Source organism: Centroberyx gerrardi, chromosome 13 (assembly GCF_048128805.1).
Source record: "Centroberyx gerrardi isolate f3 chromosome 13, fCenGer3.hap1.cur.20231027, whole genome shotgun sequence".
Lineage (NCBI taxonomy): Eukaryota > Metazoa > Chordata > Actinopteri > Beryciformes > Berycidae > Centroberyx > Centroberyx gerrardi.
The window spans coordinates 26,107,149-26,120,615 of NC_136009.1; the positions used below are offsets into that span (position 1 = coordinate 26,107,149).

General features: G+C 42.3%; 2 protein-coding genes across 5 annotated transcripts in view; both read left to right on the top strand.

Annotated features, from left to right (window-relative positions):
- crema (cAMP responsive element modulator a) overlaps positions 1-2,262 on the top strand; it is a 492,677-nt gene extending 490,415 nt beyond the window's left edge. For all 3 annotated transcript variants that reach the window (XM_078287567.1, XM_078287566.1, XM_071922144.2), the window contains one exon: positions 50-2,262. In XM_078287567.1, coding sequence (XP_078143693.1) covers positions 50-194 — 145 coding nt within the window. In that variant the 3' untranslated portion in view covers positions 195-2,262. The remainder of the gene's footprint in view (positions 1-49) is intronic.
- Positions 2,263-7,462: 5,200 nt separating this feature from the next.
- The window catches only part of LOC139920683 (cyclin-Y), a 45,352-nt gene continuing 39,347 nt past the window's right edge, over positions 7,463-13,467 (top strand). For both annotated transcript variants that reach the window (XM_071910733.2, XM_071910731.2), the window contains exon 1: positions 7,463-7,866. In XM_071910733.2, coding sequence (XP_071766834.2) covers positions 7,713-7,866 — 154 coding nt within the window. In that variant the 5' untranslated portion in view covers positions 7,463-7,712. The remainder of the gene's footprint in view (positions 7,867-13,467) is intronic.

The following is a 13,467-nucleotide window of genomic DNA, read 5'->3' on the forward strand; positions in this document are numbered from 1 at the left end:
TTCATCCCAAGGACTCAAACCGATTTTTTTCCCACCTTTTCCTCTCCAGGGAGGCGGCCCGCGAGTGCCGCAGGAAAAAGAAAGAGTACGTCAAGTGTCTGGAAAACCGCGTGGCTGTGCTGGAAAACCAAAACAAGACCCTGATTGAAGAGCTCAAGGCTCTCAAGGACATTTACTGCCACAAAGCCGAGTAGCGGCGGGCCGGCCGCGGTCACGGGCACTCCTACTGAAGACAAGCACACACACACACGGTGCCGTTTACAGACTGCTACAGCAAAACAAAAAAAAAAATGACTCTGGAACAAAAACTGCTTTCACCGTCTTTGTTTCTCTGCTCGCTCAGGCCTGGTTTACACCGAATTCAGTAGCGGTCCGGGGGGGGGGGAGGGATTCGAAAAAAAGCTTGAGCTCGCCAGTTTTCGCGCTCGTTCTTATCTTGTGCTCTTTTGCATGTGAAAACACAAGTGTCGCCCCGCCACGCTTGCTGTTGCCGCTGTGCGCAGGAGAAAGCCAGCCAGTGAGAGCCGGCGGACGAAGAGGAACAGGAAGAGGAAGTAAGGGTGTTTCCTGAAAATGTAACCGCTCAAAGTGCAGAGATTAAGAAAAACCTCGCGGGGTCAGCCGGGTCTCGCTTACCAGCAAGAGTTCAGATGAGGTGCACACAAGCTACGCAGGTCCACCAGCAGCTGCAACAAGCCAAGTCCACTGCATTTACCTGTCATACCTATTTGTCATTTGTGTCATTTATGCTTCTGTTTTGTCGGTTGTTTCGTGCATTCCTTCATGCAAAAACAAAATGAACTAAACCCGTCTTTCTTTGAGAGTTGCGTTTTGTCAGGTAAATTGAATTCCTGGATTTCAACACCCCCTCTTTTCAATTTTATAGACGTTCTTTGTGAGGTCAATTACGTCTTTTCGTTCATTTTAAGAAACTTGAGTGAACTAGCACGGTCTGTCATGAAAATCCTCCCGTTTGGCTGTTTATCCACAAAGTGCATCAGTTCAGGATGCATTTCTAATCATTTCTGAGGGATTTTAACTAACTCAGAAACCGGTTCACAACAGCCTGTATAACTGTCTGTCCAAAACAGGCTTTATTTTTTCATTACTGAACTGAGCTGATTGTTGTCTTTGCAAAGTCAGGGCACTATATTCTCTATAGTAAAAGCACAGAAAGTATGTCAGTGTGGATATTATCAGACTTTCTATTCCTTTGTTTGTGATTTATTCAAAGGGTTTCATTCTGTGATGTTTTATATCCTATAAAAAGACAAAACAATGCTACCTAATAATGAATTGGTCAATATATCAAAAATATATTTCTCTATTCTATCATCACAAATGTAACTATTTTGTAAGCAAACATGTTAAGCTGACTCGTAATGTGTTTTACCTCCATGCACACTTTGTAGGAACAGGCATTCGTTTTATTTTTTTGTTTTTTCTGAATGTCGGATATCTCATTACGGAATGAAACTCTTCATTTGCTTACAGCTAGATACAAAAAAAAACTCTGTTTAAAGGGTGATGCCAATGATATCTTTATGTAAATACAAATGTTATTTTAACGGTAATACAGCTTCATGCGCTCATGTTTCTGGTGATTTTGCAACCTGCTTGCTTTCTCTTTATGTTTAGTTGACAAGTCTGTTCCACTGAATATATTTTATTGTTAGGCCTATAGACTGGCACGTGACAGAATGGGCGCTCCCTGATGAAACATGGCCGTCTGGTTTGGCTGCTGTAGAATATTTGATAACATTGACGTGGATATGAGCATCGATTGTTTCTAAATCACGAAACTCTGTGTTGTACCTCTCAGTTTTTTCTCTTCTTTTTTCTGTATTTTTTTACATATTTTTCCTTTTGTGCAAATCAGCTACAACTAAACAAATCTGAACACAACTGCTACTTGAATGTCCACTGAAACTGAAAGCCTTTTTAACACATCAACCGTCTAAGCTGTGTATTCGCCACCGCTTAGCTCCATGACAACAGTGTGAAGCATCCTGTGGCAGCCATGTTGAGTACCAGCCAAGATGTTTGATTTTTAGCAGGAACGCCCCTTCTGTCAAATTCTGTATTCAGGCAAGTAATTCAGGTTTTCTATCATGTCAACTGAGTCGAATCTCTCTGCACATCGTTTTTTGCCGTTTCAAGTGGCTCTAGCGTTTGACCAGGCGTAGTCTACTCTGTGTACTTCCTTGTTTGAATTGTAAAACCCAAAATATTTTTGTTTATCTAATAAAATATACAAATGTTTATGACTGTGATATGGACTGATTTTTTTTTAGCAGCAGAGTGCAGGCTGCATATCGCTCTCCCACCTCCCTTCTCTCTAACATCCAAGCCAGCTTTCTATGAAGGTGATCCCTCTAGTTAAAGCAGCATATTTACATGTTGGCGCCTCCAAATGGCTGCAAGAGGTACTAAAGATTTTCAAACGTCAATACCCGGAAATCCTGTAACGTGACGTCAGCAAACTGCCGGTCTGTGATGCTTCATATCAAAAGATACCAAAGGGACGAGAGAAAAAAAGAAATGTCCATAATTTAATTTGGGCAAACAGGGAGAATCTACAGGGTCTCAGTTAGCGAGGATGGGACACTTGTCTCTACTGCAGCCACACTTTGTGATTTAGGCTGATGAGACGGGTGTATTTTTACACAAAAAAAAGTTTGTCCAGCTCAGCTTTAAACAGCACAAACCACAAACCTTGCCCTGCAGACCCTGAAGACAGCGATATGCAGGGCAACTTTTTGGGCAAAGATGGGCAACAATGGCCAAGGCACTCATTCAAGGGGTACAGTGGAAGTAAGTCATGTTGTATTATCTTATGTATTTTAAATTTCCAACCAATCAATCAATTAATCAATCAAGGAGTTGCCTTAGTTGCATTAATTACGTCTGAGCAGCACCTTCTTGCCAGGAAACATCTGAAAATATTTGACCCTTCAGCTCACTCTGTTGCCTCTTGTGGGGAGAGTTGCTGGTCTGCACGTCCTGAAGAATCGCCTCGTCTATCGCAAACCCTTAGATTCATTAACTCATTAATTTATTCATTCATTCAGTAACCCATCCACCGGCGCTCACGTCAAAGCTAAAGTTATGCAACTAAATGCTGAATAGCCTGCTGGAGCTAAGGTCATAACCACAATATGCAGCGCGCAGGCACCGCTGACGTCAAGAGTGGAGGAGAAAAGCCACATTGTTGCCGCATGCCTTCAGTTGCTCACACTGTTGCACGGCCGTGTGTTGCCTGGGGCGGATCACCTGAACCATGCAACACTTCTATCTAGGATGCCAGACATCAGTGTTGAGCCCTCTGGAGGTGCGGTGAAGTATCTGCGATGGAAGGCATATATACCTGCTCTCTCCTCTAATCTTCGAGCCAGGTTTCTACATGGTCACCGCCGTCAAGGAATAGATCTTGTGCGCTGGTAAATGTCTTAATGCTTTCATGAACATTCCCCTGCTGGACATGAATACATAATTAAGCAATAACATGAGAGAGGGAGCGCTAAATCGAAGTAACTGCAGTAGGGAAGAGGGGTGTGTGAGAGCTGCTAGCTGCTTTTATACATTTACAACATTTTTACAACGAGTACGATTTTTACTGCCCCAAAGCACAAACAGACCATGATATATCTGCAGAGGGTTGATAGGGTTGTTGGATCAATACCAATGACTCAATGATTCCTTCGCCAGGTGCTGAGATTCCTGGCTTTCAAAACTCGCTTTCTGGCCCGGACTCTGATACCATTTGTGTTAGATAATACATGTTTGTATATTGTGGTTTTTAACAGTCTAGTCTAGTCTAGTCTAGTCCTCTTTATTTATATAAACACTCATGGAGCGGGTATCACAATCACAATGCATGGTCTGTGTTGTGTAATGTGCAGAGCAGCATACATGCTTCAAATAAGTCTCCATTTAAACAAGTCATTTAGTCTCCTACTCACTCTTAAAATGCAAATTTTCTTTTTCTGAAGATAAGGTAGTGTGACTTCAGCTGTACTGAAGCAAGTGAAACTGTCTGTCACGCTAGGCAGATTGGTGCACTTATTTTGTGCAAACTAAGGTTTTAGGACTCAAGATAAAATTAAATGAGTTTTTCAAAGATTTATTTTAGCTGCACATGAAAATGACGAGTTTCCATAGCAACCCCAGGGAATATAGCATTAACTTCTACAGTGTTCATTAAGATAAGGGTGCAGATAATTGTGTCAAGTTTGATTCAAGTGTGATTGGTCTTTTTGCCTCATATTTAATAAAGTGTGTGTCTTTCTTACATGCACTCACACACACACACACCGTCCAAATAAAAACTCTCTCTCTCTCTCTCTCTCTCTCACACACACACACACACACACACACACACACACACACACACACACAGCAGTGAATGAGATGAAAAGGAGAAAAAGGCCTCTGAGGAAAACCTTGAAACTGCTGTTTATAAAGAGAAAACCTTATCGCTCCCCAACACTGCAGCATCACTCTTATCTTTTCAGAATGTTATATAAAGGTCAACTTTGATTCACGTTAGAAATGGATTGATGAAATATTTTGTGCGATGTCCCAACTGAACATCATCATGACATACTGTATCATGTGAGTTTTCTAAGGAGAGCTGCTCTGTTCCATCAGGGTTGAGGTCATTTAACTTCAGATTCAATCAATTCTACAATATTTGAAAATAGAAAATGGCTATGAAAAGGTTTCTATCCTTTCTGAGCAGTAGAGTAGTCATTAGCAGGTGAATTGCTGTTGTAAAGTGCACTGAACCCAACTGTAACTCCACTGCATGAACACTCTCTCTCCTCTGCTTATATGCAGACAACAAACCAAAATAGAGAAGTTACAGCGTGGGAGTCTTTTTAATATTTCATGCTGTAGCCTTGAAACATCTTCCTGGGCTTTAGTCCAGTGTGGCTGGAGTGGAAATTTCCACCGGCGAGACAAAACGCCCACAAGCGGTGAGTTAAAGCTGGAAGAGCAGGCCTGCAGTAACACAGACAGGACCTCGCTGTGACAGCCAAGGAGGACCTCTACTGTACAACACACACTACTGCAAGAGAAACATTTAAACCAAAAAACACAAACTGAAAGCTATGTTTCCTGGAGAAAAAGTGTAGGCTAGCTGTAAGCAACTGGAGAAGTAGTAGTAGTGGCAGCAGAAGTAATAGTAGTAGCAGTATAGCAGTAGTAGTAGTGGCAGTAGTAATAGTAGCAACAGTATAGCAGTAGTAGTAGTGGCAGTAGTAATAGTAGCAACAGTATAGCAGTAGTAGTAGTGGTAGCAGTAGTAGTATAGTAGTAGTAGTAGTAGTAGTAGTAGTAGTAGTAAGTACCAGTAGCAGCAGTAGTAGTAGTAGTAGTAGTAGTAATAGCAACATAGTGGTGGTAGTAATAGTAGTAGCAGCAGTATAGCAATAGTAGTAGTAGCAGCAGTAGTATAGTAGTAGTAGTAGTAGTAGTAGTAGTAGTAAGTACCAGTAGCAGTAGTAGTAGTAGTAGTAGTAGTAGTATTAGCAGCATAGTGGTGGTAATAATAGTAGTAGCAGCAGTATAGCAGTAGTAGTAGTAGCAGTATAGTTTAGTAGTAGTAGCAGCAGTATAGTAGTAGTAGCAGTAGTAGTCATGGTAGTAGTAGTAGTAGCAACACTATAGTAGTAATAGTAGTAGCAGTAGTAGTAGTAGTAGTTGTAGTAAATACCAGTAGTAGCAGTAGCAGCAGCAGCAGCAGTAATAGTAGTAGTAGTGGTAGCAGTATAGTAGTAGCAGTAGTAAGTACCAGAGCAGTACTAACAATAGTATTTGCATTGAGTTAAAAAATGAAGCAGTTGCTAGGTCGTTTTGTATAGAAGTCTTTGGGACACTAGGATGGCCAGCTGACCAAATCAACGCCCTCTAGTGTCCCTTTGGAGCTTCCACATGTAGACGTACAGATCAGTCAGACCTGGGTATAAGAAAAAGCTTGTTTTTTATCCAAGACTTCAATCTTCTTATTCTTCTTATATCTAAGAGATTTTCAAAATCCCTCTAGCTGTAGGTTGCCACAAATAAAATAAAATAACAAAGTAATTTCATAAGGGAAAGGAGTCACTCTGGAAAATGGGCTTAACATTCACCATGGTCAGAATCATACTTTAATTGATCTATGACCTTTAGTGACCTCTATTGGTGGTGACCACAACAACATCGATGCTTACCTCCTCCTACATGAACACAAAACACTTCACATGTGAATTCATTTTTACAGTGGAGTTTCACCTGGAGAGATGTTGCCAACCATGTTTGACAGTTAGCTAATTTGCCTCCAAAAAGCTGTGGTTCTTTGGCCCCGCCCACTGAGGTTGAACTCAACCAATGAGATTATTTCTGGCTCCAGAGCAGCTCTGCCTCTGAGAAATGTTTGTAGTACAACTCAACTCCATTCTTCCCTGAGTGCAGACGCCTTGGCTTTCTTCCATCAGGACAAACCTTGGATGCCTTCCATAATCAAAACAAAGTGAATCTCTTCATGACGCTGGTGGACTGAGATAAAAGGTTTGACATTTTGCTCCCGAATTATGCCCAGAACAGATTATCAGATTAAAACACAGCATATCACAATATTTGTCACTCCTCACACACACGCACACACAATTGAACTGCTATGCTTGTGAGGACTTTAGTTGACTACATTCATTCCCTAACTCCTAACCCTAACTGAACCCTAAACCCAAGTCCTAGCCCTAATTTAACCAGCAGAATGTCCTCACTTTGGAGGATTTTCCTCATCTTTCTATCCTTGTGGGGACATTTGGTCCTCAAACATATAGAAATGCACCCACCCACACACACACACACTATTTTTCTTTGTCTGTTTGCATGTCGCTCTCTCTGTAGATATACATATTTTGTTTTCACTTCAATTAAAATTTACATTATTGGCATGACAGGAAAGAAACATATTGCCAAGGCATCATAGTATCCATTGGAGTTATATTATGGACAATAGATGACCAGTAGCCTAATAATAAAAAATAAATAAATATCACTATTCATATTTATTGATTTTTTGTTTATTAGGCTAAAACTCTCTCTCTCTCTCTCTCTCTCTCTCTCTCTCTCTCTCTCTCTCTCTCTCTCTCTCTCTCTCTCTCTCTCTCTCTCTCTCTCTCTCTCTCTCTCTCTCTCTCTCTCTCTCTCTCTCTCTCTCTCTCTCTCTCTCTCCAGATTCGTTACCACCCACTTGAACCGGAACCTTTTCTGTGGATTCGGAGCCGCTGCTGCTGTCTGACAGGCAGCCACACACACACACCCACACACACCCACACACACACACACACACACACACACACACACACACACCGCTGTGTGCGCCTATCGCCGCTCATCCCTGTCTCGAGCATGAGTGCATCCTGTCTTGCGATGCCTCGGATAGCGGTGGCGGCTCGGCCCCGATGGTAGCGCACAGCCATTACACGCATCCCGGTGGAAATACCACATTTTGCCTCTGTGAGAGCCTGTCCGAGGATAGACGCGTGACAGGACCCATGGGCGCTGGCGCGGACGCACCCTACGCGCTCTGGTGATCTATGGTGACCGGCTGTGGTGTGCGTGCGTGTGCGGGGGGCGGTGATCCATCGTTTCGGCTCTCAGTTCAGCGCAAGGAGTTAGATACATTTATACACCCCGACCTCCAGGGTGGATAAAAGGGAAGGATGGGGAGCACGACCTCTTGCTGCGTGTCCGCGAGCCCCAAGCTCCGCAGAAATGCCCATTCCAGGCTGGAGTCGTACCACCAGGAGCCGGAGCTGAGCAGGGAGGAGACGGGATGCAACCTGCAGCACATCAGCGACAGGGAGAACGTCGACGGTAAAAGAACATTAAAAAAATACCCGCTTCAGCTCATCCAGAGTGATACACACGTGATGATGATAAGCACTAGAGAGACAGTTTTATCCCCTGTGGCATGTAAAGCAAACACAACAAAACAGATCTATAGTAGCCTAATCCGATGATGAATTTTAGAAGGGTGCTATGCAAATGTCACAGCCAAACCATAAATCCTATACGAATATTATAAGGATATTATAGTGATACCATAAGAGATAAAAAAAAAACCCAATACCATAAAATGCATAAGGTCATTATTGTGTATACACATGCTGTAAGTCCCTATATGAATATTATAGGAATATCATAAGGATTTCATGGTAGGAGATGTCATTATAAACTCACTACTTGGTACCACAGACACAGTATAAGTCTCTATAGGAATATTATAGGAATATCATAGGGATATTATAGTTATAGGAGATCATATGAGAGGATGATTATAAGCTATTGACTACCAAAGACACACTATACATCCCTATAGGAGTATTGTTGGAATATTATAGGAATACCTTTTGAGATAAAATCAAATGACACAGGTATATTTTGTAGCGATGCCATAGTGTCACCATCACAGTCCCTATAGGATATTATGGTGACTGTTGTTAGGAAATTGATGTCTATTTCAATTGACCTCTCCTGTCATCTTTGTAAAACTTGCACCTCGGTCACATATTGTGTCAAACATCATGGTGAAATGGCTGCTGCTTGTGTTCATATTCATATTGAGTGACTGACAGAAACCCCATGTCAGCCATTAGTGCAGCCTGGTACGTGGAGGAGGCATGTGTGCGTTTTCAGTCCCATGTGGCTTGCAGGGAAATATGGTGCAGCAGACAACATCCTGTTCATGAGGGCAGACTCCTTTGTGCTAGTCTTTGTTTTCAGGCTGTGCATGAAAGAAACTGCAACTATGGAACGCAGCCCCCTCCATTGACACATGCTAATATGCATTACAATTGACCCATTCACACTGGAAAGTGTCTACTAAATGGATTGTCTATTTTCAGCCAACAGCCAACCATTACATATAAACTGATTTTCCCAGAAACTGTACAGACCCAATTTTTGGATTTCAGAAACTGTGCAGAGCCTTTCACAGGCCTGCGTGGTTTGAAGTAGAACTGTGCTTGTATACGTCAACAACAACAAGCTATTTTAATATTTTAAATCAATAATTATTGTATCTTGTAACAATTGTATGCCTTGTTGTTGTCTTAGACTGTAGTTGTGGTGGGTGTGTAGGCTACTGCTACCACTAGACAACATCTAGCCTCTAATAGGAGGTTCAAGTCTTAAATGGTGCGTTCAAGACCAAGCATGTTTAGAGCGGCTTATTCAAAAGTGTTTTCTCATTTAGTTCGCCATTCAAACTTGTGCGGCAAAAAATACCCGCACCGAAACGGCTGAAAAAGTCTCAGTCGTCTAACAAGAGAAATGCGGTGCGGTTCGTTGGGACTGACAACGTAATCCGAACCAACTACAGGAAACAACCCCAAAACACAAGGGTTTATGGGTAGAAGGAGACGGATGTTGACATCTGATAGCCAGCAGTTCCTCATGCTTGGAAATCCTAGCATAACAAAATGAACCGAGGGCAAACCGCAGTCAGCTATCTCTTCTTTTGGTATGAACATTAGACAAGGTACATCAAGGCAAAGAGTGCAGACGAGTCCATCATGCTTAGCTAAAGTTACAGGGACTGGAATCAGATTTGTTTTGATGCAGCTAATGTGCAGGCTCTGTTGGGCTTGAATTTTAGGGCCTGATTCAAGCTCTACTACTGTCATAGGTGCATTTTGTCATAGGGAGCTTACCAGTTTCCGCTGTCTACTGTCAAACTTCCCTTCGCTTGCGCTGACTCAGCCCGGTGGGAGACTTGTTGAGTACTAGCGGTCGTTCATTGATCAGCGATGTAATTTCCTCTTGTTCAGTTGAGGAGCGTATTCCATTTACATACTGTATGCCATTTGGTGGATGCTATTACCCAGAGTGCCGTGCATTACCATGAGTGGATGGATTCTTAGTATGGCTCCAGTGGAAAATAAACCCTGAACCCTGGCGGTGTTGGTGCCTTGTTCTGCCCATTGAGCTACACAAGACCATGTTCACTTAAGAGTGCTGTTGTTCCACTGCTGATGGTCTTGTCTTAAAAGTGGTTTCTTGCTATTTTTAAATTGTGGTGACATCTTTGGTGCTAAGTGCTCATTGCTGTCTTCCCAGAGATCACCTGTCAATCAAACAGTGCGGGCCGAGCCTGGATTTTGTGTTGATGAAGTTTGAGTTACAGCAAATGGAAAAGCTTTCACGAACTGGGTATAGACTGAATCACCATTTTCTAATGTCTACTAATGTCTTGGCCTGCTACTTTAATAAGATGCATGTTGTGTGAGTGTGGAGCCAGATCTCCTCCTTCCAGAGAAAGAAAAAAAAAGACGCAAGGAAGACTCAGAGACAGATGATTGACACTCGACCTACGCTTCTTGACGGGGATAAAGGCGACCCGCGCTGCGAGGCGGTCTGCCCCGGTGCCGCGCTGATTGAAACCAGAGCGTGTCTAATGTGTGGGCTCTGTTATGAGTTCACAGACAGTACGCCGATGGAGATTAGTGGGTTTCATTACGGCCCGCACCAGCGCCGTCAGGAAAGACTCTTCCCCCCTAAAGAAAACCCCAGCAGGGCAGCTGTGAGCCTGCGTCAGAGCAGATAGGAGAAGCCTCAAGGGACGGATGATCGCCAAGAATTAACGCCTCAGAGTTTTATAAGGTGCTTTCAAAGACTTCATTTCTTCCTGACTGGATGGGCTGTTACGCATGAAAAAAAGTGCACTGTGATGTATCACAAGCAGATTATCCGTCAGAAACATTGGTAAACTTTTCTTGCAATATAATCATTTGACAAACATAAAACTACACTCAATTTAATATCACCTTTAACTACAGTCGCCCTGAACGTATTCATTCCCCTAAATCTTTTGCACCTTGTGTTTATCATATCATGCTCTGATTATACTAATTATCATGCACTCACACTGTGCTTATGATGTGCTTATGATGCAATATAATGCCCTATGAATGCCACTTCAAGTAAAATGTTACCAAAAAGTCCCAGGTTTCATACGAGAATGTGGAAAACCTGGACCAGTTATAGAATTTGAAAATTGCATGCTGGTGGACAAAAATTGTGTGATGCTGGACTCAAATGAGATTTGCCTCAATTTAGATCAGAGTCTTATGAGCTGTTTAGAAGGGAAATTATATTTTCTTGTTTGAGGGAGTTGTTACATATAAAAAGGATTACAGGGCTCCTGCAGTCATGGGAAACCTGGGAAAATCATCAAAATTAGTTCATGATTTTCATGCTAGTTTGAAATTTGAAAATGGAATGGAAATGTCATGGATACGTGTCCAAAAAATGGAAACGGAAATGTCATTTTGTACTTAACCATTAGAAAAAAACTGTTTTAACATCATGCTCTTTGCATTAGATGAAACTTTGACCTCAATTGGTAAATTGGGTGTTAGTGTGGTATTGAGCGTTAGTTTCCCCTGGAAGGAAAACTGGAACCAAATTGGAAAACTATTGTCCCAGCATTCCCTGGATATTCAGCTGGGCTCAAACGTCTCTAATATCTCAGCCTTCCTGTTATGCCTCGACAGCAGACAGTTCTGACTCGGTGTGGGCTATTATGTCACTTGGGGGGGATTTTAGGCTTTGAGTCCTGAAATGACTTCCCAGCACCCTGTGTTTTTAAGAACAGATAATCGCTGCACTACATAACACCATCATTTCGCTGTCATTGGAGCGCTAAGCTGACCCGGGGCCTTACAGCCTGTCCAGAGCTGAACCGCTGGCTACAGTTTCAGAGAACAGCTTACTTTAGGGCGATGGAGAGTCTTGCTTTTTTTGCACAGCACTCATATTCTCAGTGATCTGGTATTCTCAGTTTTTGTCAGTGTGTTTAATCTTTATTTACCAAGCTTTGCAACACCCTGCTTCATACAGTTCATTCATACAGTTCAACACGTTCACACTTCCCAGTCCAACCACAGGCTTCTGCTGTTTGACACTGAGCAGCTCTACTGGAGCAACTGGGGGTTAAGTGCCTTGCTCAAGGGCACCTGGGTGATGGGGAAGTCATGCCGTGTTCACTTTCCATGTCTAGATTTTTGGTCACAAGCTAATAGGCTACTGCCACCGCAACAAGCATTGGGGCAGGGTGTTAATTAATATGAGATATTTAAGTGCAGACCATTGGAGTACAACTGGAAAAAGACAAAAAATAATCACATATGCTTCTCTCTGTCAGAAAATGTCTTGAACCCAAGTAAAGTGTGTGACTATTTGTCCTCTTTAAGCAATTTATTAAAACAGTTTCACAGAATTGAATCAAAATTGCCACCAAATTATCAAACTAGTATTTAGTTTTTAGGGGTAACAGGACACATTTTACATTGGAAGCATAGGAACTGTAGAAATGTGTTGCTTGTACCTAAATTGTGTTTTTATGTCCAAAGCAATATGTTGTATATTTGAGATTTTCATCAAGAACTGACACAGTATTACATGCTGTAGCCCATAGAGAGAAACACCAACCCGACCGGCTGACCGCCCACCCTGGAAGAGAAAGATGGATGGAGAGACAGAGAGAGAGAGAGACAAAGCCGTCTTATGATCTCTCCCTCTCTCACAAAGCCGGCTGTGTTTCTCTCTTAAGATGACCGCTGATTCTGCGAGGCACCAGGCATCAGCTGATGCTCTTATATTTAGGTGCAGGAGGGTTGGAAGGAGACTGTCTTCCTGAGGTTTTACAGCAGTGTTTGGTTAGTTTGGTGAACTTTGAGGCGGGATTACCACAAATCTTGGAATTATAAGGTTCTATCTGGGTGGAGTGCAGTTTCTGAGATATTGATCATCAAAGATTTGACAAACCAGCTGGCAAAATTGCTATGTATTTTCTTTCTTTTTAAATATTCAATTCCAGAAGGGTCTTTAAAGAAGCATAAAGTAGCATGTGGCTAACTCAATTTTGTTAAAAAGGTCAGATAGAACCTTGTGAACTTTATAATGCCAAGCTCACGAAATGTCAAACTCAAATGTCAGTTTAGGGCTATACTTAATGTGGACTGTGTTGTACAAGCCATTTTCCCATTCATTTGCTGATAAAAGCCTGTAAAGTCTGGAGGCCATCTGCATTAGGAAAACCAGGGCCCATTGCAAGGCTCTATTTGAAATGATGTGTTCCAAAAATCATTAAATCTCTCTGAAATACAGAGGTTCCAGTCGGTCAGATTGGTATAATTTTGTCAGCCACGGGAAAATGCTACCTAGTGTCCCTTAAAAAAACAGTATAATTTGTTTTAGGTTTGATTAAGTGCAGGTATCACGCTTTTCAAATGGTGCCTCAGTTTTGGACGTGTTTATTCCACTCTGGACGGGTTGAGTGCTCTCTGAAAGCAGTTGTGTGATATCATCTACAACCACAGAGCTTATCTGGGATCTTCGGCATCATTGATTAACACTGGCAGAGCTGCAGCCGAGTGTGGCGGAAATGCGAGGCAGATAATTCTCAGTTTTCCA